Source organism: Ursus americanus, chromosome 8 (genome assembly GCF_024610735.1).
Source record: "Ursus americanus isolate L20-20 chromosome 8, mUrsAme1.1.p, whole genome shotgun sequence".
Lineage (NCBI taxonomy): Eukaryota > Metazoa > Chordata > Mammalia > Carnivora > Ursidae > Ursus > Ursus americanus.
This window is the reverse complement of record NC_142134.1, coordinates 53,470,492-53,491,208: the sequence shown is the minus strand read 5'-3', so window position 1 is coordinate 53,491,208 and position 20,717 is coordinate 53,470,492. Positions and strand designations below refer to the sequence as shown.

Sequence of the window (20,717 nt, the reverse complement as noted above, 5' to 3'; positions counted from 1 at the left end):
AAGGCTGTGTGGGGGGACAAGCCAGCTGTCCCAGCTTGCACAGTTGGGGAGGTTTGAGCAAATCCAGAGCCACAGGGGCCCGGTGGGTTAGAATGGAAAGGGCGGGGGCGGGGGGGGGGGGGAATCTTCCTCAGGTGGGAAGAGAGATGTTCCATTTCTGGGCCTGCAGGGGGCGCAGGGGGCGCAGGGAACAGAACCAGTGTGAACCCGCTACTGTGATCCTTTGAGGGAAACCAGCTTGGAAGGAGTTCGTTCCCCTCTCTTTGGTTTTTCATTTTCTTCTGTTTATAGGAGGATTTCTAAAACTGTGTGTGTGATTCTGAGGGGAGTCATAGGATTTAAACAACCCATGTTTTTGTACCAAAACAAAACCCAAAAAAACCCCACCCAAACCAGATTTGATCATTTCCCATGTCCCTACGATACTTCTAATAAGTTCTACTTGGGTAATGAAAAACTCTATACTATTTAGATTTCATTTCCCTTTTTTCATAGTTGTGGTGAAAGTACGTATCCTATAAAATTGACCACTCTAACCTTTTTAAAGTGTACAGTTCATTGATGTGAAGTACATTCACGTTGTGTTGAGGCCATCACCGCCACCCGTCTCTGGAGCTTTTTGATCTTTGCAGACTGAAAGTCCTTAAACCGTAACTCCCCAGTCCCCTCACCCCGGCCCCTGGTGGCCACCGTTCTGCTTCTGTCTCCGTGAGTGTGATGGGCTCCGGGTGCCTCCTCTAAGTGGAATCATGCAGTTTTTGTCCTTTTGTGACTGGCTTATTTAGCGTAACATCTCCTTGGTTCGTTCATGTTGTGGCACGAATTTCGCTCTGTTTAAGGCTGACTGGTATCCCCTTGTGTGTCTGTTCCACATTTCCTAGTCATCCGTCCATAGACGTTTGAATCGTCTCCGCCTTTTGGCTGCTTCAAATAATGTTGCTGTAAAGTTGGTGTCCAGTATCTCTTCATGCTCCTGCTTTCGGCTCTTTGGGGAATACACCTAGAAGTGCGATTGCTGGATCATATGGTGATTATGTGTCAGATGTTTTGAGGGACTGCCATCGTGTTTTCCACAGTGGCTACACCATTTTACGTTCCCATTGGTAGTGCACGAGGGTTCCTATTACTCCACATCCTGGCCAACACATGTTACTTTCTCTCTTCTTCTTCATTTTTATTTTATTTTTTTTTAATGATAACCATCCTAATGGGTGTGAGTGGTATCTGATTTCCCTTTCTAAATGAGCTAAATTGACAGTTACCACCTTAAGTTTCAAAGGTTCATTTGCTGGCATTATAGTGCTCTTTAAAATGAATCAAAATAATTAATATTTTCAGCTGTGCTTCCTTAGTTGTTACTATTTGCTGACATTATACAAAATATAGCTGGAAAGGAGAAAAGTTGAGCTTTACCTAGAGATCTCATCTGAAAGGATCACTAACCCCTCCCTTAGTGGTTGTCAAGATAAGGGAAAAGATGACAGAAATGTCCCTTAAGAGCTTATTAAGAAGCCAACAACAAAGTTGGCCTTGAAGATAAAGCAGACCGTGATCTGCAGGGACTGGAAGGATTCCAGAGTTCTACTTGATAAATCTTTCTGTGGTCTGGCTTAGCTTTTAGAAAGTGAGAGCTGAAAAGTTCAGTCGGGGTAGGGATTTTGCTGCTGTATTTTGGAATTATTATTTAATTCATCTTTTTACCTGATAAGACCCAAGCAAAACAGAAAGCTCTGCTAATGTAGAAACATTCTTGATAGCACAATTAGAAGGCTGGTGTTTTGCCTGCCTGATGGGAAGCATTTCTTAAGTATAGAGAGCACAGTGTTACAGGCATCCTTAGTAGGGGAAACGTGTCCTTTGTTGGGGAGATGCTAGTTTTATGAACACTTTGAGGCCCTTGCTCTTTGCTGTCATGCATTCCTAATAAGTAGAATGAAGCGGTTTATGACAGCTCATTGTATGTTCCCATAAGCGTAGTTCTAAGAGGAAGTCAGGCTCTGGCCAGGAACTCCATACACTGGGGGGAGGACCAATGACATGACCACAGAAAGAAAGACTTAAAGACTGTTTTCTTAATCAACTGATATAGTTGGGATATGCCCCAGGATTTATAAAAGAATACATACGCTCTCCCCACCGATCATGTGGGACATGCCACTCCCCACATGTAAGACGTGCAGCTTTGCTCGGGTCTGAATTTGAACTCTGAGCAACCCCTAGCAGTGCTTTATTTCTCATTTTGCTTATTTTAACGTTGAGCAGAGCATTTTGGGAATTACTAGAATGAATTATATGTTCACTAAAAAGGAAAAAACGTTGAACTGAGTTTTCCTTTTGCTGTCTAAGTAAATTTGCCTCTGGCAGAGCAAAGCCGTTCCTCAGAGCTCCCTTGATAAGAGCCTTTTCTGTACCAACAGTGTGGAGGTGGCCTCACTAACAACCGGCCTGGAGGGATTATAGTTTTGGAATGCCCTTGACTCTGGTTACCTTTTTCTCTGTTGTTCCTTGCGTCCCTTTTCCGTCCTGTAAAGCCTTCTGGCATCATATGGGGGGGGGGAGGTGCCACCTTGTTGCCGCAGAAACCAGCCAGCGGTGGCTGACGGTGTCGAGAAGCCACGTGGAAGGTTCGCTGTAAACGTGGAGTGCAGGGCCAGACACAGGGGCCTGGGTGTGGGAAACCTCACCTCCTGTTTGAGGTGGGGCAGGAGAGACCTCCTGAGCTGAGGCCTCCTGAGGGCAAGGATAGAACTTGTCCAAGAATCTCTTCATAGCCGCTGGATATGCAGAAATGCAGAATCATCTGTACTGTGGCCTGATTGTTAGAAGTTTGTGATTAATCTCTTGTGTGATTAGTCTGTTAGTCTGTTGTATATTCGGTCGAACTTTTCTTAGAGCTCGGGGGTTTTCTCCACATGTGAGTGTCTTGTCAAACAATATACGTATGTCCAAAATAGAATGCTTGTGACATTGTGTCAGAGACCTGCGGAGAGGCTTTTTGGTTAATGGTGACTGTTCATTTTACTCATAAATTTAAACACTATTTTGAGTCAACATTTAAGTAGTTCGTGCAGTGAAAACCATCCTCCTCTGTTTCCCTGGCTTGTGTGACCTGCCAGCTTGCTGGAAGAGTACCTGAATTGCGTTCAGACAAAACCCATCTGTCTTCTCTGCACTTTTACCCACCTCTGCATTCACTTTAGTTCTGAAGCCCCCTGTGGGTCCGGCGACTTGACTCTCTGGGCAGAGGGAGGCAGTGGAGAGTTCAAGAGCTGTCTGTGGAGGGAAACGGACCTGGTTCAGAGTCTAACTCTGTCCCTTACTTAGCTGATGACCTGGGACAAAATACTGGACTCAGCCTGTGCCTCAGTTTCTTCATTTATACATTGGAATTACTAAAAATGGTGCCCACCTCAGGGCTTGTTCTGAGGATTGAGATGATGCACGTAGCATTGAGTGTAGTGGCATAGCAATCACTGAGCAAGTATTGGCTTTTATTTTTATAGGATTTTCTTGGCAAAAACGAAGGGGGGGTGCTGCCGGGAGGAAGGACATCCCAGAAGCTGTTGAGACAGCTTCTGCAGTTTGAGCAGGGCTAAGAGCTTCCAGCAGAGTGGGGAGCAGGGTGGAGTCCAGCCGCAGTGGGGAGGCGGAGGGCAGGCAGTGGCTCTGGGGCAGGCTTGGCTGCGGGTCGGCCTCCTGACTTTTGACAAGTCACCCGGCTTCTTTAGACCTCAGCAAACACCTCTGTAAAAACAGAGGCTTGATTTCTAGGTTCTGGTTCCAGACTTCAGAGGTGTCCCCTCCTGGCCACCCTTAGCCGTGTAGATGCATTCACAGTGCTCTTCGGGGCAGAGCCTCGGCCAAGCACCTGCCCGGCCCCCTCGGCCCCCTCGGGCCCCTCGGCCCCCCCAGTCCCCCCGGCCCCCTCAGCCCCCTCAGCCCCCTCAGCCTCGGGAGGAGGGAAGGGAGCCGCAGCAGGTAGGTGAGGCGAGGGCTGCGCTTGGAATGAAAGTACTCGGCGGCAGATTTCCCACGGTAGTTCGGTCAGCAGAGCCTTTCATTCTAATCTTCTCAGCATGGGTAACATTTATCTTTGGCACCAAGAAAAGGCAAAACAGGATCTAAGCCATATTTGTGTGGAGACACAACTTTCCGAAGTATCAGCTTCTCATTGGCACTAAGATTGTGACTTTATAACTTTTCCTCACAATCCTCTGGAATGGTAATTAGATGGGCTTAAGACTGTTAATAAGCAAGTGGTGATAAGCAAAGGTTGTTAGCCACACGAATCAGTTTGATGTGAAGGAACCCACTGTGGAAGAGAAACATGTTTCAAATGGAGCAATAGTTGTTTTTCCCTGAGTTGTCAAGTTTATATATAAATACTCATGAGAATCTGTTTTCTGAGGACAGTGTTCTGATTGTGTGAGGTGTTCTAACATGGAGTGGTGGAGAAAAGAAAAATTCGGAACTGCACTGACCTGAGGTGGGGTCCAGCATGGTGGACTTTGGAGATCATGTCAGCTTTCTGGGTCTCAGCTTCCTTAGCTGTAAAATGGGGATAATTGGATCGTCTTCATTGATTGTTCTCAGTATTAAATGAGGCAGGCCTAATGTTTAAGACCGTGCCTGGCACATGAGGGCTCAACCAAAAAATGTTAGCTGTCGTCATTGCCATCATGAACGTTACTACTGGTAGGATGTCCGTCAAACTTCAGAAGCCTGGAGTAGGTGGGTAAGGATGTAAAAAGCGTGAGTCGGGAAGTTTTACTCTGCCTTGTAACTTCTCCATTGAGTGTTTTCATGTCTCTCTCTTTTTTTCTTAATAGGAATGAATTCTTCCAAAACCAAACTAGAACTCCAGAAACACCTGACGACATTAACTAATCAGGAGCAAGCAACTATTTTTGAGGAGGTTCAGGTAAGGTACTAGTTTCTAATCGCTAGACCAAAAGCAGAGGTAAGCAGCTCATCTGTGAGATGGTGTGTATGAAAGATAGCCAGGCAGAGCTGTCACAGCTCGGAGGCAGCGGCCCCGAGTTCCTCTTGGCTTCAGATCCCCAGCCCCGGGCAGGGGCCAGGTCAGACAGCAGATTCCCACTAGGTCTTGGTTTTCACGGTGAATGTGACTAACCCAGGAAAGTCCTGCCTTAAAAACTGTTTTAGAATGAGGGAAAGGAAATTGCAGAGTGGAAATCGCCCTCAGCGCAGGAGACGGAAGACGTGGACTTCGGTCCCCGGGCATTCCTCTGCTCCACAGGAAGCTTCTGCCAGCCCCTTCTGCACGGGGTTCCAGCCCCAAGGTGTGGGAGTGGGCAGAGACAGCATGTCGTACGTGAACTTGGTCATTAATTCTTCCTGCCTTCTCCCTCTGTGTTGGACATGAATGGAGATGATGTTATCTACTTAGAACCGTCTATCAAACCTAAATATAAAAACAAAATACAAAGTCAAAGCCAGGCTCGTCGGTTTTCTGGAAACTCACTCTTGTCCTTGCATGTAGATGCCGCGTAGCTCGGGGAAACCACGCTGCGTGTGCTGGCATGCCTGTGCTGGGTTCATTACGAATCTTTAATGAGCTCATCCCAGATTTCATGTCCGCTTTAGCCGAGGGGCATTTTCTATGGTTTCCTGGCACTTTTGAAGGGAGGAAAGCACATCAGAACAAAGAATAAATATCTTTTTTTGTGGGGAGGGGAGTGGCAGGGGTCCTGCGGAGGAGTCATTAACCAGATCAAGAAGGCCGGCAGCTCTGGATGGCGAGTTCCCTCTGCCTGCTCACCGGGTGCGGGACTGGACACACAGGGCCTATAAGCTGTTTTCTAGCAGGATGGATGCATGTGCAGAGAAGGAAGGCATGGGAAGGTTTTTCAATTTCATAAGTAGCCTAGAATGCAATTTCCACAATTTCCATTTGCCTTTAAATGTTCTTGTTTTCTTCTGAATTGACTTGAGACAGGCTACTTTGTTTTTTCTTAAAGGATCTTTCGAGTTCCAAGTACACAGTACTCAGAATAACTTAGTGTGATTTGGACTTAGAATTCGTAAATGGACGGACAGTTTGCTTCTGACTGTTAATGGATTTACAGTGGAGGCCGGGGGCCTTTTCCCGTGATGCCGTGATGTCGGCTTGTTGGTCGAATGTTATCAAGCCACTCTGGGGAACATCTTTGCAGCAAGCTTAGGAGATGCACATTCCTCCTCTAATGTGCATTTTATTTTTTATTTAGACAGCACTGTGTAGCCATCCCAAAACAGTGCGATGACTCAGCATAGTTAATAAAGTGTTCTTCAGCAGTGAGAAATTCCTAATGGAAGTGATTCTGAGGTTCTCTTTGACTCACGTAAGTTTTTAGACATCCAGTACATTATGGAAAAGAGACTTTAGAGAAAAGTGATGACACAGGTTTTTTGTTTTTGTTTTTTTAAATGCATGTAGTTAATATCTTGGGGCCCCTGTGCCTTGTTCTAGAAGGCTCTGCAACTTGATTTGCTTAAAGACCAAAGGGAGGGGACACTGGTTGTGAAAAGCCAGCTCTTACTTTGTCCTTCATCATCATAAGTGCAGCTCGCTCTTCCTTAAATGATAAAATTTGACATGGATCTCTTCTTCTACTTCTTTTTTTTTTTTTTTTTTTTAAAGATTTTATTTATTTATTCGACAGAGATAGAGACAGCCAGCGAGAGAGGGAACACAAGCAGGGGGAGTGGGAGAGGAAGAAGCAGGCCCACAGCGGAGGAGCCTGATGTGGGGCTCGATCCCACAACGCCAGGATCACGCCCTGAGCCGAAGGCAGATGCTTAACCGCTGTGCCACCCAGGCGCCCCCTGGATCTCTTCTTCTGATGGCTTGAGGGTTTCATTGAATTATTTTCAATGACCATTCTTGGTTCTTATAAAACATTTTATATACCAAGTTTCTTTCTCGGTAGCAGCACCTGCTAATGTGTTTGAAAATCATACCTTTCAAAAAGATCATAAAGAACAAGGTGGCTTTGCAGTGTTAGGAGCCCTTATGTAAACAGAAAGGTTAATACGTTCCTTTGTACGGTTTTCCTGGAGGATAATTTATTTCTGAAGAACTCTCCAAGGGCAGATCTTCATAAGACAAATAGTAATTGGATTGAAATTAATAGTACATGATTACTTAGTTAAAGCATTCATAATCAGTGTTTTTGTTAATAAATGCTTAATGCAGACAAAAAAGGGCAGACCACACAGGGCACGAAGAACAGGTATCTGTAATGGCCATGTCTGTGTTGCAGGAGGTTGTCACTGCCGCGTGTGTGCTGACTTTGAGCGCGCCGAGAGAACTTGGTGCCCGATGAGCCTGGGGGCCTCTTAACCCTTTTGTCAGGGGACTCGTGACACTTCAGAGCCACTGTTTAATTGATGCCCGCATGAAATGCATTATCTTCAAGCGTGTCTCCCTGTGCAGGTGTGCAGGCGGCCCACGGGGTCTTTTCGAGAGCCACTCTGCTGCTGGCTGAGTCGGCCAGGTCCGGTGGCCGGTCCCCTGCAGTGCTTTCTGGCCCACGTAGGGCTAGGGAAGAAAGTGCCTCAAAGTCCAACTCTGTTCTTCTGAATGAGTGTATTTCAGGGAATGGCTGAATTAATACTGAGTGTGTAAATCAAGTCGATTCATACTCAGTAGGGGTCAATAATGGATTAAAGAACATGATTTTTCACAAGTTTTAAAGGTTAATAGAGGAGCTTCCCCTCCAACCCCCACTTGGTGAAGAATAGCAACTTAGTTGGATTTTCCATGGCTTTAAAATTAATTCCTATAAGATTTGATTATAACTTTGTAAAAAGATGTCAGAAAGTAGTGTCCCAGTGAGCATTGCCGTTTTAAGTAGTATCCTTCAGTATTCGTCAGTCAGCGTGGGAAATTCAGTTTTCAGTCACTCTTACATCCAATTCATAGACCTCCTAGAAATAAGGTCAAGGCACGTGACAGAATTGACTTTGTTACTTTTAACAGGCAATCAATTGTTTTGTATTTGTTTACATGGAATATAACAGGAGAACACACAATCAGTAGTGTGTGTATTTCAGTGAATTTTTGTAAGATGAATACTCCTGTGCGGCCAACCAGCTCGAAGACTAAGAACTAGAGCATTTCCAGCTTTTCAGACTCCACCCCCCCCCCCCGCCCCCCACCTCAGCATTGCCCCCAGGGACCCACATTCTGACACTGCAGATTGATTTTTTTACAAGCAAGTTAATTTTTAACTGCAAGGTGATGCTATCCAACTGGATTCCCCATCATTTTCCCTAGACTTGTCTCTCTGACTAATGAAAGTTTTCGAAATTAAATCACCTGTAGAAAGGAATGGTTTGCGACTGTGGAGGCTGGTGGGACACCTTGCTAATCATTTGAACTCAGTAGAAGAGTAGCCTCTAGTCATGTTTCAGATATCTTAAGGAAGGAAGGATTTATTTTTTGACCTTGTAGGACACAGTGGACATGGATTTCTAACCTTAGTGACTTTCCTTTGTGATGTTTATTGACCTCCGTGCTGTAGCCCCTGGTCCTTGGCTTCAGTTTCCAGTGACTGTGATGGTACCTGGGGCGCATTTGTCTCATTTTCCGCCCATCTGAACAACTTCTTTCTTGTATATTTTGAGGAAAAGAAAATGTCTCCTCTTATTACTGCATTTTTAGCCTTTTTTAAGACTTTGAAATAAGCAATTGCATACTTTCTCCAAAAATACACATTTTCTTGTGAGAGCAGCCCTAAATATTTAATTAAAGATATGGAAGGAAGGAATGGTTCCAACTCTTGGGTGTCTGTTCAGAGGCCTCCCCTAATTTCTGTCTGTTCCTCTTTCCTCGACTTTAAAAAAAAAAAAAAGAAGATGACTTTATTTTTTTACAGCAGTTTCATTTTGATAGAAAAAGTGGGTAGAAAATACAGAGGCCCCATGTAACCTCTCACATCCCACCTTACCCTCAGGCCAGTTTTCCCTACTAACATCTTGTCTTAGTGTGGTACATGTGTTACTATTGGTTAGCTCATATTGACACATTATTAATGACTGATGTCCGTAGCTGACATTAGGGTTAACTTTTCATGTTGTATATTCTCTGGGTTCTAACAAATGTATAATGGCATGTATCCACCATTACAGGATTATACAGAATTGTTTTTCACTACCCTAAAAATCCTCTCTGCTCTGTCAGTTCATTCCTCCCCCCTTTTCCAAGCCCCAGGCCCCCGCTTATCTTTTACTGTCTCCCTAGTTTTGCTTTTTCCAGAATGTCATACAGTTATAATTATATAGTGTGCAGTGGATTGGCTTTGCTTAACAACATGCATTTAAAGTTCTGTGTGTCTTTTCATGGCTGCATAGTTCTATTTATTTTAGTGCTGAGTAATATTCCATTTTTTAAAAGATTTTATTTATTCATTTGAGAGACAGAGCAGGGGGAGGAGCAAAGGGAGAGGGAGAAGCAGACTCCCTCCCTGCTGAGCAGGGAGCCTGACATGGGCTCCATCCTGGGACCCCGGGATCATGACCTGAGCCCAAGGCAGATAGATGCTTAATGGACTGAGCCACCCAGGTGCCCCTAATATTCCATTTTATGGATGTGTCACAATTTGTTTATTCACTGTTGAAGGACATCTGGGTTGCTCATAAGTTTTGGCAGTTGTAAATAAAGCTGCTAGAAACATTTGTATGTTGGTTTTAGTATGGACGTAAATTTTCAACTCCTTTGGGTAAATACGAAGCAGTGTGATTTGCTGGATCACGTGGTAAGAGCATGGCTGGTTTTATAAGCAGCTGTCAAACTGGCTCCCACAGTGGCTGGGTCATTGTGCAGTCCCACCAGCAATGAATTAGAGTCCCTCTTGCCTCCTGGGCATCTAGACTCACAGTGTATCTATCCATCACCTCCTTGGGATACTCAGTATAAAGTTGGGGCTGTGGTACGTGACTATCCCTTTCCTTTCTTGAAGATCTGTTGGGAACTTTCTTTGGAAAAATGTACTTGTTACATAAAACATGTAAAACTTCATAACATCAAGGTTTGCAGCTTGGAATCGAGATTGAGAGCATCTGTTCTAAGATATTCAATCCTTAAATCTGAAATATAAAGAACAGGAAGTCCTCAGTGAAAACAACCTCTTCTAATCATTTTGTATCTTTTCCTTGAGTTATAGGAACAACTTATCATTTTAAATCATCTTTTTTAAAGAGCAGAAATATCAGAAGTTCTGGGTTAGTGTACCTTTGCTTCTAAAACCTGGGTTTTAGAAAGATAAAATCATTGTTTCTAGGTTAGCTCAGAGAGGAGTTGCCAAGAGTGGCATTGATCCAGACTAGATGCGTGTATAGTTGATTCATTTATTTACACCCTGACTTTGTTTTGAAGGGCAGGCTGGAAGTTTGGAATTGGGGGGGAGAGCAGGAAAATGGATAATCATCATTATGAAAAACACGTATTTTCAGGGCGCCTGGGTGGCTCAGTTGGTTAAGTGTCTGCCTTTGGCTCAGGTTATGATCCCAGGCTCAGGTCATGATCCCAGGGTCCTGGGATCGGTCTGCACAGGGTCCCTTGCTCAGCAGGGAGCCTGCTTCTCTCTCTCTGTCTGCTCCTCCCCCTGCGTTCACTCTCTCTCTTCCTCACTGTCTCAAATAAAATCTTCAAAAAACCCCCCATATTTTCAAGGTTTATAGACTAGAAGCTTTGTAGGTCTTCAGAATAACTTTTTTCCTTCATTTTCAGAGAAAATAATACATTAAATTACATGGTCTTCTAAAAATGAGTGATGTTTCAGATCCAAAGAATTTGGGACCTTGGAGTTTATTTTGTGCATAATCTTCCCTTGAACAGATGAGGAAGCTAAGATTACATGATTTGCCTTTGGTCACACTTATAGGCAGCACCCAGAACCTACATATCCTGATTTCTAGTCCAGTGTGCTTTGCCACTATCTCTCTGAAAAATCAAAGAGGTAGGGAGAATTTCCTTAAAAAAGAAAGGAAAAAAAAAAAAGTGAGTCAGTGCCATGAAATATTGCATGCGAGTTTATGCCTTGCGGGGCTTGCAGAAAGTGCTTCATGCTGAACAGCGCATTGGATGTGTGGCACCGTGACCCTGGATCCAGTTGCTATTTTCCTTTCCGGTTCCCTAGCCATAAAGGTTTATAAACATGTAGCCATTATGGCTCTTGACCTCTGGATGTTTACACAGATTTTATTCTTTTCTTGTTTTCAAGACAACTTATTTATTAAATATTTTGTCTGTGCCTCTATCTGATGTGAAATATTTATTTTAGGTATAAGGACATCAGAGGTCAAAACCTAAATCTGGCTCCCTGGCTCCATTGTCCCTTTTAAAGAATGGTCTCCATGTCTAGCTAGGATCATTGGTGCCCCCTAGTGAGATGATTGGGTAAAAGCACCCATTATAATGGGTGGATGGAAGCTGTTACAGCATCTTCAAAGGCATGGTTTAGCAGTTTTGGTGACAATTAAAAATAAACGTAATATATATATATATTTTTTTAAAGAAATCGAGACCAAGAAGTGAACAGCGAGAGAATGAATTGATTATTTCTTTCCTGAGATGTTTATATGAAGAGAAACAAAAAGGTCACATCCATATTGGGGACTTAAAGCAGGTATGGCATGTTTTTCCTCTTCTTTTAATTTTACCAGGATGTTGTGTAAAACAGAATCTTGAGGATTTTCTCAAGTTCTGAAACTCTTTTTATCCCTGTTTTACTTTTACTTGTTGCACATGTGGGGAAACTTGGAAATATTTAGACTGTGCTTGGAGGTGGTGAGAGAAGTTGCCGTCTGCATTGTGGTGGGGGTGGAGCAGGGGGCGGGGCTAGAGCTTCAAGAATGAAGTTTAAGAGTAGATCCTGCCACAACAAGCTACTTGACCTGCAGGGAGCCCATCTCTGTCACCTCCCCTCTCCCCCCGGGAAAATGGGAATAACCTTGCATTACTGCCTTCAGAATTCTAGAAGGTGCCTGGAGGTTCTTTGGAATATCAGTACTATGTGAATGTAGGAGAGCTACCTTACAGATCAGGTGCAGTGCTAGAGAGCCTGGCGTAGGTGCTGTCCATATACCCAACTGGCATTAATTCCGTTTTGTGTGGTAGAGGTCCGGAATCAGCTTGCCTTCCTCTTCTGGGCACAAGCATTGTTCAGCTTTTCTGTCTCGGGGTGCTGTGTCCAAAGCTGGGGCTACCTTCAGGTCTTTTCTCTGAAGAGCTCTGAGTCTGGGATTCTGTGCACGTGGTGTCATGGATCATGTTCTTATGTCCTTTAGACTCTGCATAAGTCAATTCATGACAAACAGTAGAGCTTCGAGTGTGCATTTTGTATTTAAGTTCCTAGTGAGCCAGAAAATCTAGAGAAATATCACTGAAAGATGTTAAAAAAATCCTTAATTTTCCAAAAGTATATAGTCTTTTTTTTTAAGATTTTATTTATTTTTTATTATTTGAGACAGAGCATGAGTGGGGGGGAAGGGCAGAGGGAGAAACAGGCTCCCCGCTGAGCAAGGAGCCTGACACAGGACTCGATCCCAGGACCCTAGAATCATGACCTGAGCCGAAGGCAGATGCTTAACCCACTGAGCCACCAGGCACCCCAGTCGTCGTCATCTTCTTTTTTTTTTTTTTTTTTGGAGAGAGAGAGAGAGAGTGAGAAGGTGGGGAAGGGGCAGAGGGAGAGAGAGAATCTTAAGTAGGCTCCACGCCCAGCTCAGAGACCGACATGGGGCTTGATTTCACAACTGTGAGATCATGACCTGGGCCAAGACCAAGAATTGGGCGCTTAACCGACCGAACCACCAGGCACCCCAGTATATTGCCTTTTTATAAAATGCCTAACTCACTTTCTACAGGGGCTTTAATGCTCAGTGGTGTGCCCCCTCCCCGGAAACACCTCTGCTTTTCTGGTTGCCTAACCGTGATGTGGTTTTCCTCTCCCCAGATTTCTACCTTCAGTTGACTCTGGCAGTCAGGTACCTTTCCTGACCTCACAGCGCTTACGTGCAGTGTCTGACATTGTTTTTCATCTCCTTGGCCAACCATAGCATCCCTTAGCAGGGACCCTAAGACCGGCGCACCGTCTGTGTGTCTGGCCTCTGTCTGTTCACACGCCCCCCACAGCGTGGGAGTTCTGAGCTCCTCCAGCTCAGTCGGGTGGGCCACCCAGCCTACGCTGACAGTGAAGTCTCTGCTTCTTTTCAACCTACGACTTTTCTTGTTTCCATTCCTTTTCTTTTTTTTCCCCTTTGTGCCATTAATAGTTTTTCCCTGTAGTACTTTTCTTCCCTAACTTGTCCCAACAGGAAATTGATAATTTTGAAATAATTTATAACTGCTAGAAGGGAAGGAAACATTTATGGTGGATGGAAAGTTTTGACCTAAGTACAAACTGGTATTTAGGGAACAGAGAAGTATCTTTATGATTTGGGCATAGTTTAGTCCGGTGGAGAAATACATTTAATTTTTTTTCCGTTTGAAAACATGAGAGGATTTAATGTCACAGTATGCAAGCATCACAAAGCAGAGCTGTCAGTGCTTTCTCTAGAGGTTTCTAAACATTTTGTTACCCAGCAGGCTCACGTCTGTGCCTGTAAAGAAGTTGCTCCCATCCCCGGTTGTGGTTGGGTCTCCCGTAGTCCGGACACCCGCTCGGGCTCTGAGGATTGGGCTTTTCAGAGCAGCAGCTGCTTTTAGATGGATCAGGTGAAGCTTTGAGATTCACCAGTAGATTCCTGCTCTCATTTTCTGCTACCAAATAGTTTAACTACATGGATCTCATTACATTCTTATTGCACCTAAAAATTCCCATAGCCTTTGAATATGGGTTACGACTTGACCTAGAGAGGAGTAGAACCATGGCTTTGACAGTGAATGCTATATGTGCTTTTCAGACTGAAATGGTGGTGTTGGATAGCTGTCAGAAGAACCATTTTTATAAAACAGAAAACAAACTGAAGGACGTTTGCCCTTATGGAAAAGGAAGAATCGCTTTGGGCAAACACCTGTAAAGTAATAAAGTTAGAGGTGTCACATTTTAGTCAGTGGACATATAGTTTCTACTTGTGTGGACAGAGCTGGTGCAAAAAATTAAAAATATTCAATCAACTGCCACTTAGTGAATGTTTGCCACGTGCCAGACAGAGTTCGAATTTTTTGCATGTGTGATTCCAGTTTTTGTAATACCGTTGTCGGAGATGGGGATGTGGGGAAGAGGTCAAGCAGCATGTTAGGGAATGGCAGCCAGTGTGTCCCAGGTCCAAGGGCACTATCTTAATCATTATGCTTTTTAGGAGCTTACCTAACAAAATCGAATGTTATATAACTACTCACCAATTTGCCTGCGTCCATTTTCCAGTAGAGAAGTTTTTTCTGACATTTTATTTATTATTTTTAAAAATTTTATTTATTTATTTTTATTATGTTCAGTTAGCCAGCATATAGTGACATTTTATTTTGAAATTTTCAAACATGTAGGAAAGTTGGAAGAAACACAGTGAGCATTCGTATACCCACCATCCAGATTGTATCATTTGTAGCATTTTGCAATATTTGCTTTCCCTTATATCCGTCCATCTCTTATTTCACCTTTTTTTTGATGACTTGTAAAGTAAGTTTCTGATAGCAGCACCCTTTATTCTTGCACACTTTAGCGTGCACATAGTTAGCTGTGGTTCAGTATGTGTTCACGGTTGTCTTTGGAGATTTACATCCTGTAAGTTGCACAGATCTTGAATGTACTACTCATTGAGTTTTGAGGACTTCATACATTTAGGTGGCCCAAGCCCCCATCAAGATAGAGAGCACCCCCTTTCACACCGGAATGGACCCCCCTACCTCTTTGCTGGTCCGCACTACCCCTCCCCCAGGCAACCACGGTTTTGACTATTTATGCCCTAGATTGATTTTGCCTGTTCTAGAACTTCTGCAGATGGAATGAGACAGTCTGTGCTCTCTCAGCTCTGGCCTCCTGCACTTAGCCTAATGCTTACATACTCATCCATGTGGTTGCGTGTATGAGTCGTTTGTTCCTTTTTATTCCCATGGGCCAGCCCCACGGTTTTTCTCCATCATCCTTCTGGTGGACACCTCGGCTACTCGGCAGGTGCTGGTTGTTACGAATAAGGCTGCTAGTGGAAGAACTTCGGTGTAGCCGCAGAATTTAAAACTTGGCTCCAGACTTGTGCACAGAGTTCACCCGTCCGTCATGGGCTGGGCAGTGTGGTGACGGTGGTGCAGATTGGAAACTTATCGAAGAACCAGCATCCTCTTCAAAGGAGAAACTTCTAGATGCTTATTTTAAAGTAAACAAGGAATATATTTTCTAAACATGAATTATTTTCAAATTATATTCGAATTGTGGTGATAGACCTGGAAAAACATCATGGTAGGTGGGAGAGGAGAGCGGAGGAAGCATTGAACTCAGTGTTCAGACATTCTTATGGCCTGGTTTCAGAAAAGGGAAAGTACAGTTTTTCTTGTATGTACTTTCTGCTGTGTGCTACTGGTCTTCTGGCCAATGTTTTCTTAGTATATCAAAACAAATCATTCAAAATGCTTCTACTTCATGGAAACTATTGTGGGGTTTGAAAGCCAGCCCATGACTTCTTAACTTTGTGGGAGAACTGGCAGCGAGTCAAGGGCAGGCCCCTGAGGGCCCCGTGAGGATCCTTCCCTTTGCTCTGGAGTCTGTCGCAAGTCTGGACGTTTGGTAAATGATTGCGCAGGACCAGTGGCAGTGAGAAAGGCACCTGCCCGTGCTGCGTGATGTGCAGCGGGCACTTAGCATCTGTTGCGTGAGTCTGTTGCTTCGGGTGCCTGTTCCCCATGGGCCTGCCTGGTGATCATTGCTCATTCACTCATTCTTCAGCAAGAGAGCATGCTCAGTATAGTCTATGAAAACACAGAGATAAATGACAGTCTCCCTCGAAGGAATTTCGAAGCTGCTTGTCATTCTCTTAACGCACATTCTGATTCTCACATACGTAAAACTCTGATGACTGCTTGAAGCCAAAGGTAGGTAGTATCAGAACCTTTTCTTTCTCTTTTACGCTTTGAAAAATGTATGACATTCATTGATGAATTAGGATTTCATCATTTCGAAGAAGACTTGGTATCTTTGACCAGCAAATAACTAAATAAAATGAAAAATGCATAATCACCTAGGAATCAGGGGAAGACAAATTAAGAGACCGTCTATACCCATCAAATTGGCAGAAGTGGAAAAATCTGACCGTACCATGTAAAGGTGAGCTCTCATGTACAGCTACTGGGACTATGAATTAGTACCATTCAGGGGAGAGAAATTTGACAGTATCCAGTACACGTGAAGACAGACCTAGTGACCCAGCAAGGACATTTCTAATGATTTACCTTGCAAAAACCTTCACATGTGTGCCAAGGAGCTGTGTTCTGGAGAGATTAGCACAGTCTCCTTTGTAAAAGCACAAAGGAGTCCATGTTTAAGCACAGGAACATGAATGAACAAACGATGTTGTCACACAGTGAGCTACTGCACTCTGATTAAAGTGAGTCAGTCAGTTCTAGAACTTCTGGATTTTTGTCAACATAGATACATCTCAAAACCTAGACTGAAAGACCAAAGATAGTTATGGGAGGGTGTGTACAGGATGATCCGGTCATTTAAAGTTTCAACTACATGTAAACCATCATGTATGTTTTACAGATACATATGTGTGTATGAAGGTACACCGTATGAGTTGGCGAATACGTAATTCAGGAGCGGGGTAATTTGTGCAGCTGGGAAATGGAGAGTGGTTCTAGGAGGCATCACAGAGGTCTATAATGTTTTCCATTAAACGTGGGAAACAGTAGCTAAGAGTCACGATCACCAACATCTACTGAGCGTCAAGTACGTTCTCAGTGCTTCCTCTGAAGCTCATAAGTGCTCTGTGAGGAGAGCACTGTGTGTCCTCAGTCTGCGGGTGGAGGAACTGAGGGGCAGCAGTAAAGACCTGTCCGAGGCCACAGAGCTGGGGAGCCGCAGAGAAGCCTCTCATCCGGGCATGGGTTCCAGAGCCCACACTCCTCACTGTTCTCACTGTTCTCAACACGTGATTGTTCTCTTGGCCAGAGCTGGGCGGTGGGGGTGCAGATGCGTGTGTTGTGTTGGTCTGTGCGCGTTTCTGTATGCTTGAAATGTGTGACAACAAAGAATGGTCTGAGTTTAGAGTATTGGAGGATGTGCTTGTTTGTGTTTTTCTAAAAGAAAAAAAAAATCATTGTCTACTAGGAAGCAGTCTGTCAAGAATCCATAGAAGTAAGAAGCAATTTAATCTAGAGCATTTTTTTTTTAGTTTTTTTTTTTTTAAACCTATCTCTTTGTTAATAAGTAGCATTAAACCTCATTTCGTGGTTGGCGTCCAAACACCATTATGTTGGCAGCTTCGTGTTGTGGTCAGTGAGGGGGGCAAGCGTGGTTGTGGAGGGAAGGGGTGACGGAAGCCTTGGGTGGGGGAGAGGAAGAAGTGGAGAAGACGGAGCTCCACAGAAGGCGACGAAGGGATTAATTTAGGGTTATGGAGTGCGTTCTTCTATTGATTAACTTACTTGTTTCAACCTCTGAAGTTCCCCCAAAGGTAAGTTATTCTCTGCTTGGCAAAGCTAACATCGTCCACCTCGGTACCAGCAGCTCTGCGCAGCACTTTCCGTGGTTTACCTGTTTTCATCTCACAACCCGGTGTTAGGATTAGATCCTGAGGTGGGTCTGAGCTGACGGAGGAAGGAACTAAGGCAAGGAGAAAGGAAGTAACTTGTTCGAGGCCGGTTAGTGACACATCCCTGATCCTGACCACAGAGCCCAAGCTCTCGAGCTTTGTTAGCGGAGTGGTTTCCAAGAATGTTTCCTCGTTTTGTCTGGAGTGGTTGCCACGCTTTGGGCAAACTCTTTCCTGGACTTGCAGCCCTGCCTTGGAGGAGCAGAGGAGAGGAAGTCACAGGGTCAGGATAATGGCCTGGGGTCTGAAAGATGCATCCTAGAGATTGAGCATTCCTTTCAGAAGCAAGCAAGGAAGCTGTAAGTGACTTCCTGAACTTTTCATTGTTTCACTTTTTAGACCTCACAGATGGCAGCAGAGAACATCGGAAGTGAGCTGCCATCGAGTGCCACTCGATTTAGGCTGGATATGCTGAAAAACAAAGCAAAGAGATCTTTAACAGAGTCTTTAGAAAGTATTTTATCCCGGGTAAGTAGCATAATTTCTCCTACCCTAAGTTAAAATCACCTTTTAAGAGAACATAAGATTCATTTCTTTGCCTTAAAAAAAAAAAAAAAAAGTTTAAGTAATCTCTGTACTCAGCGTGGGGCTCACAGTCCTGAACCTGAGAGCAAGAGTGCGTGCTCTTGCGACCGAGCCAGCCAGGCGCCCTCTTCTTTGCTTTTGTGCCATCAGTGTTTGTTATAAAGTACAGAAGGGTAAAAACCGTTTTAATGTCTTCTCAGTCTTTGAGCAATGTTACCTACACTTCAGTGTTTTGTTTTTGTTTTTTTTAAAGATTTTATTTATTTGACAGAGAGAGAGAGACAGCCAGCGAGAGAGGGAACACAAGCAGGGGGAGTGGGAGAGGAAGAAGCAGGCTCCCAGCGGCGGAGCCTGATGTGGGGCTTGATCCCAGAACACCGGGATCACGCCCTGAGCCGAAGGCAGACGCTTAACGACTGAGCCACCCAGGCGCCCCTGCACCTCAGTTTTTAACTTGGTTTAGGTTAAAAGGAATTCTTTTAGGCAGCATGGTATTTTTTGTTTCCCAAAGGCTGTCATTCATTGGCCGGTCTCTGTGCAGAGCCCAGATTAGATATAGTAAAGCGTGGGTCCCATCCTCCCTAAGTGCCACCAGGCACAAAAACCCATTTACCGTCAGCCGCGGCTGGTATGTGTCTAGAACTCTCTGTAGCCAGTCCGTGAACTATGGCTCTTGGCTCAAATGCCACCCACCTCCTGTTTTTGTAAATAAAGTTTTAGAAACACAGCCATGTCAGGGCATGATCCCGGCGTTACGGGATCGAGCTCCACGTCAGGCTCCTCCACTGGGAGCCTGCTTCTTCCTCTCCCACTCCCCCTGCTTGTGTTCCCTCTCTCACTGGCTGTCTCTGTCTCTGTCAAATAAATAAATAAAATCTTTAAAAAAAAAAAAAAGAAACACAGCCATGTCCATTCATTTACCTATATTCTAACACAGCCATGTCCATTCATTTACCTATATTCTTAGTTTGCTTTTGTGCAGAGCTGAGTAGTTGCCATAGACAATAGGGCCCCCAAAGCCTAAGAGATTTAGTATCTGGCCCTTTACAGACAGGTTTGCAGACTGCAGCTCTACAGAAAGAGCGAAGTGAACATAGACACAGGCTGGCAGCGCCTTAAGAAATTCTGTGCTGTGTGCGCCCCACCCCAACGGGTGTAGATAATCTTTGATGGCACTCCTAAGAAATCAGAGTTTGATTTTCTTTCAAAGTTTCACATCTTTTTGGAGCTTGAAGTATCTTACAGTGTTTTTTTTTTTGGTTTGTTTGTTTTTATGTATTTTTTAAATTTCATGATACACTCCATTTGAACCATGCTTAATTTTGTTCTGGTTAAATTTTATTTTGTTTGAAGATGTGTCTCAGAATTTAAAATTTTTAATTTAATTAAAAACAGTCCATTTACAAAACCCGTTGGCCACCTTTGAGAGCTCCTGATGGATAGAATGTTGTCCGAGTGTCCTTTGGCTGGCGGGGTGTGACAGCTTGGGACTCGGGAGAGAGGTGTTGAGCGTGGTTGCTTTAGCGCTTGCCTTTCTTCATAGACAGATTGTCTCTTCTTCCTGCCCGTCATCCCTGCCAAATGACTCAGCCACAAGGTGTTCAGGAACATTTAGGTTGCTGTGCTATTTAAAACAAAAAACAAAAAAAAAGAACAAAGCCAGAAATGTTGATTATCTAAATACACCTATGTGCTCAGCAGCTTTTCTCAGTAGATGCATTTTTCTTAAGATTGTTTAAATAGATCAGGCTGCTTCTAGCTGATGCCTTTGCACAAGGCTAAGGGATCCTAATTCGACTGCTTTTCTTTATGTAGGGTAGTAAAGCCAGAGGCCTCCAGGAACACTCCGCCAGTCTGGATCTGGACAGCTCCATGTCTAGCACTTTAAGTAACACGAGCAAAGTAAGCACATTTCCCTTTCTGTGACACCCTGAAGAGGTCAGCAAATGGGTCCTGTGCATCTGCTACCTGCAGAGGCTGCAGAAGGATCCGAGGAAGCCCCATATCTTTAAAGCGTCATGAAAAGTTTGGTGCCTGAGACTTGGTGCAGGGGGTGGCCGGTCTTGCAATTCTGTAACTTAAAAGATTCACACGACAAACAAAGCAGATGGCCATTCCATAAGCAAAGAAGCAAGATCACAGCTTTAGGCCACTGAGAGGGAATTTATCACAAAGCAACCAATGGCCTTCTTGCCCAATATTAAAAATAATTGAAATTGGGAAAACCTCAAAAGTGGGTTTGTGAATTCTGTGAAGTTTGCTGCTTGAATTCCTGAACATACTTTTACCCTTTGGCTGGCTCTACGATTATAAATATTACTGTTCTTATAAATTAAACAACTAAGCTTCACCCCTTGGGTCTGTCCTGAAGCATAGCTTTGTGATAATGAGCCAGTTCTCTTCGGTAACAGACCTGTGTCCATGTCCTTGTCTTAGTT

The 20,717-nt window shown here is 44.1% G+C and overlaps 1 protein-coding gene across 6 annotated transcripts in view; it reads left to right on the top strand.

The window, feature by feature from the left end:
• Window positions 1–20,717, top strand: part of TBC1D1 (TBC1 domain family member 1) — a 223,451-nt gene that overhangs the window by 113,981 nt on the left and 88,753 nt on the right. For 5 of the 6 annotated variants that reach the window (XM_087864212.1, XM_045816358.2, XM_045816360.2 and 2 more), the window contains 4 exons: window positions 4,830–4,921; window positions 11,523–11,633; window positions 18,094–18,222; window positions 20,095–20,181. In XM_087864212.1, the coding sequence (XP_087720338.1) occupies window positions 4,830–4,921; window positions 11,523–11,633; window positions 18,094–18,222; window positions 20,095–20,181 (419 nt within the window). The remainder of the gene's footprint in view (window positions 1–4,829; window positions 4,922–11,522; window positions 11,634–18,093; window positions 18,223–20,094; window positions 20,182–20,717) is intronic. The other variant, XM_045816359.2, reaches the window with a different exon arrangement.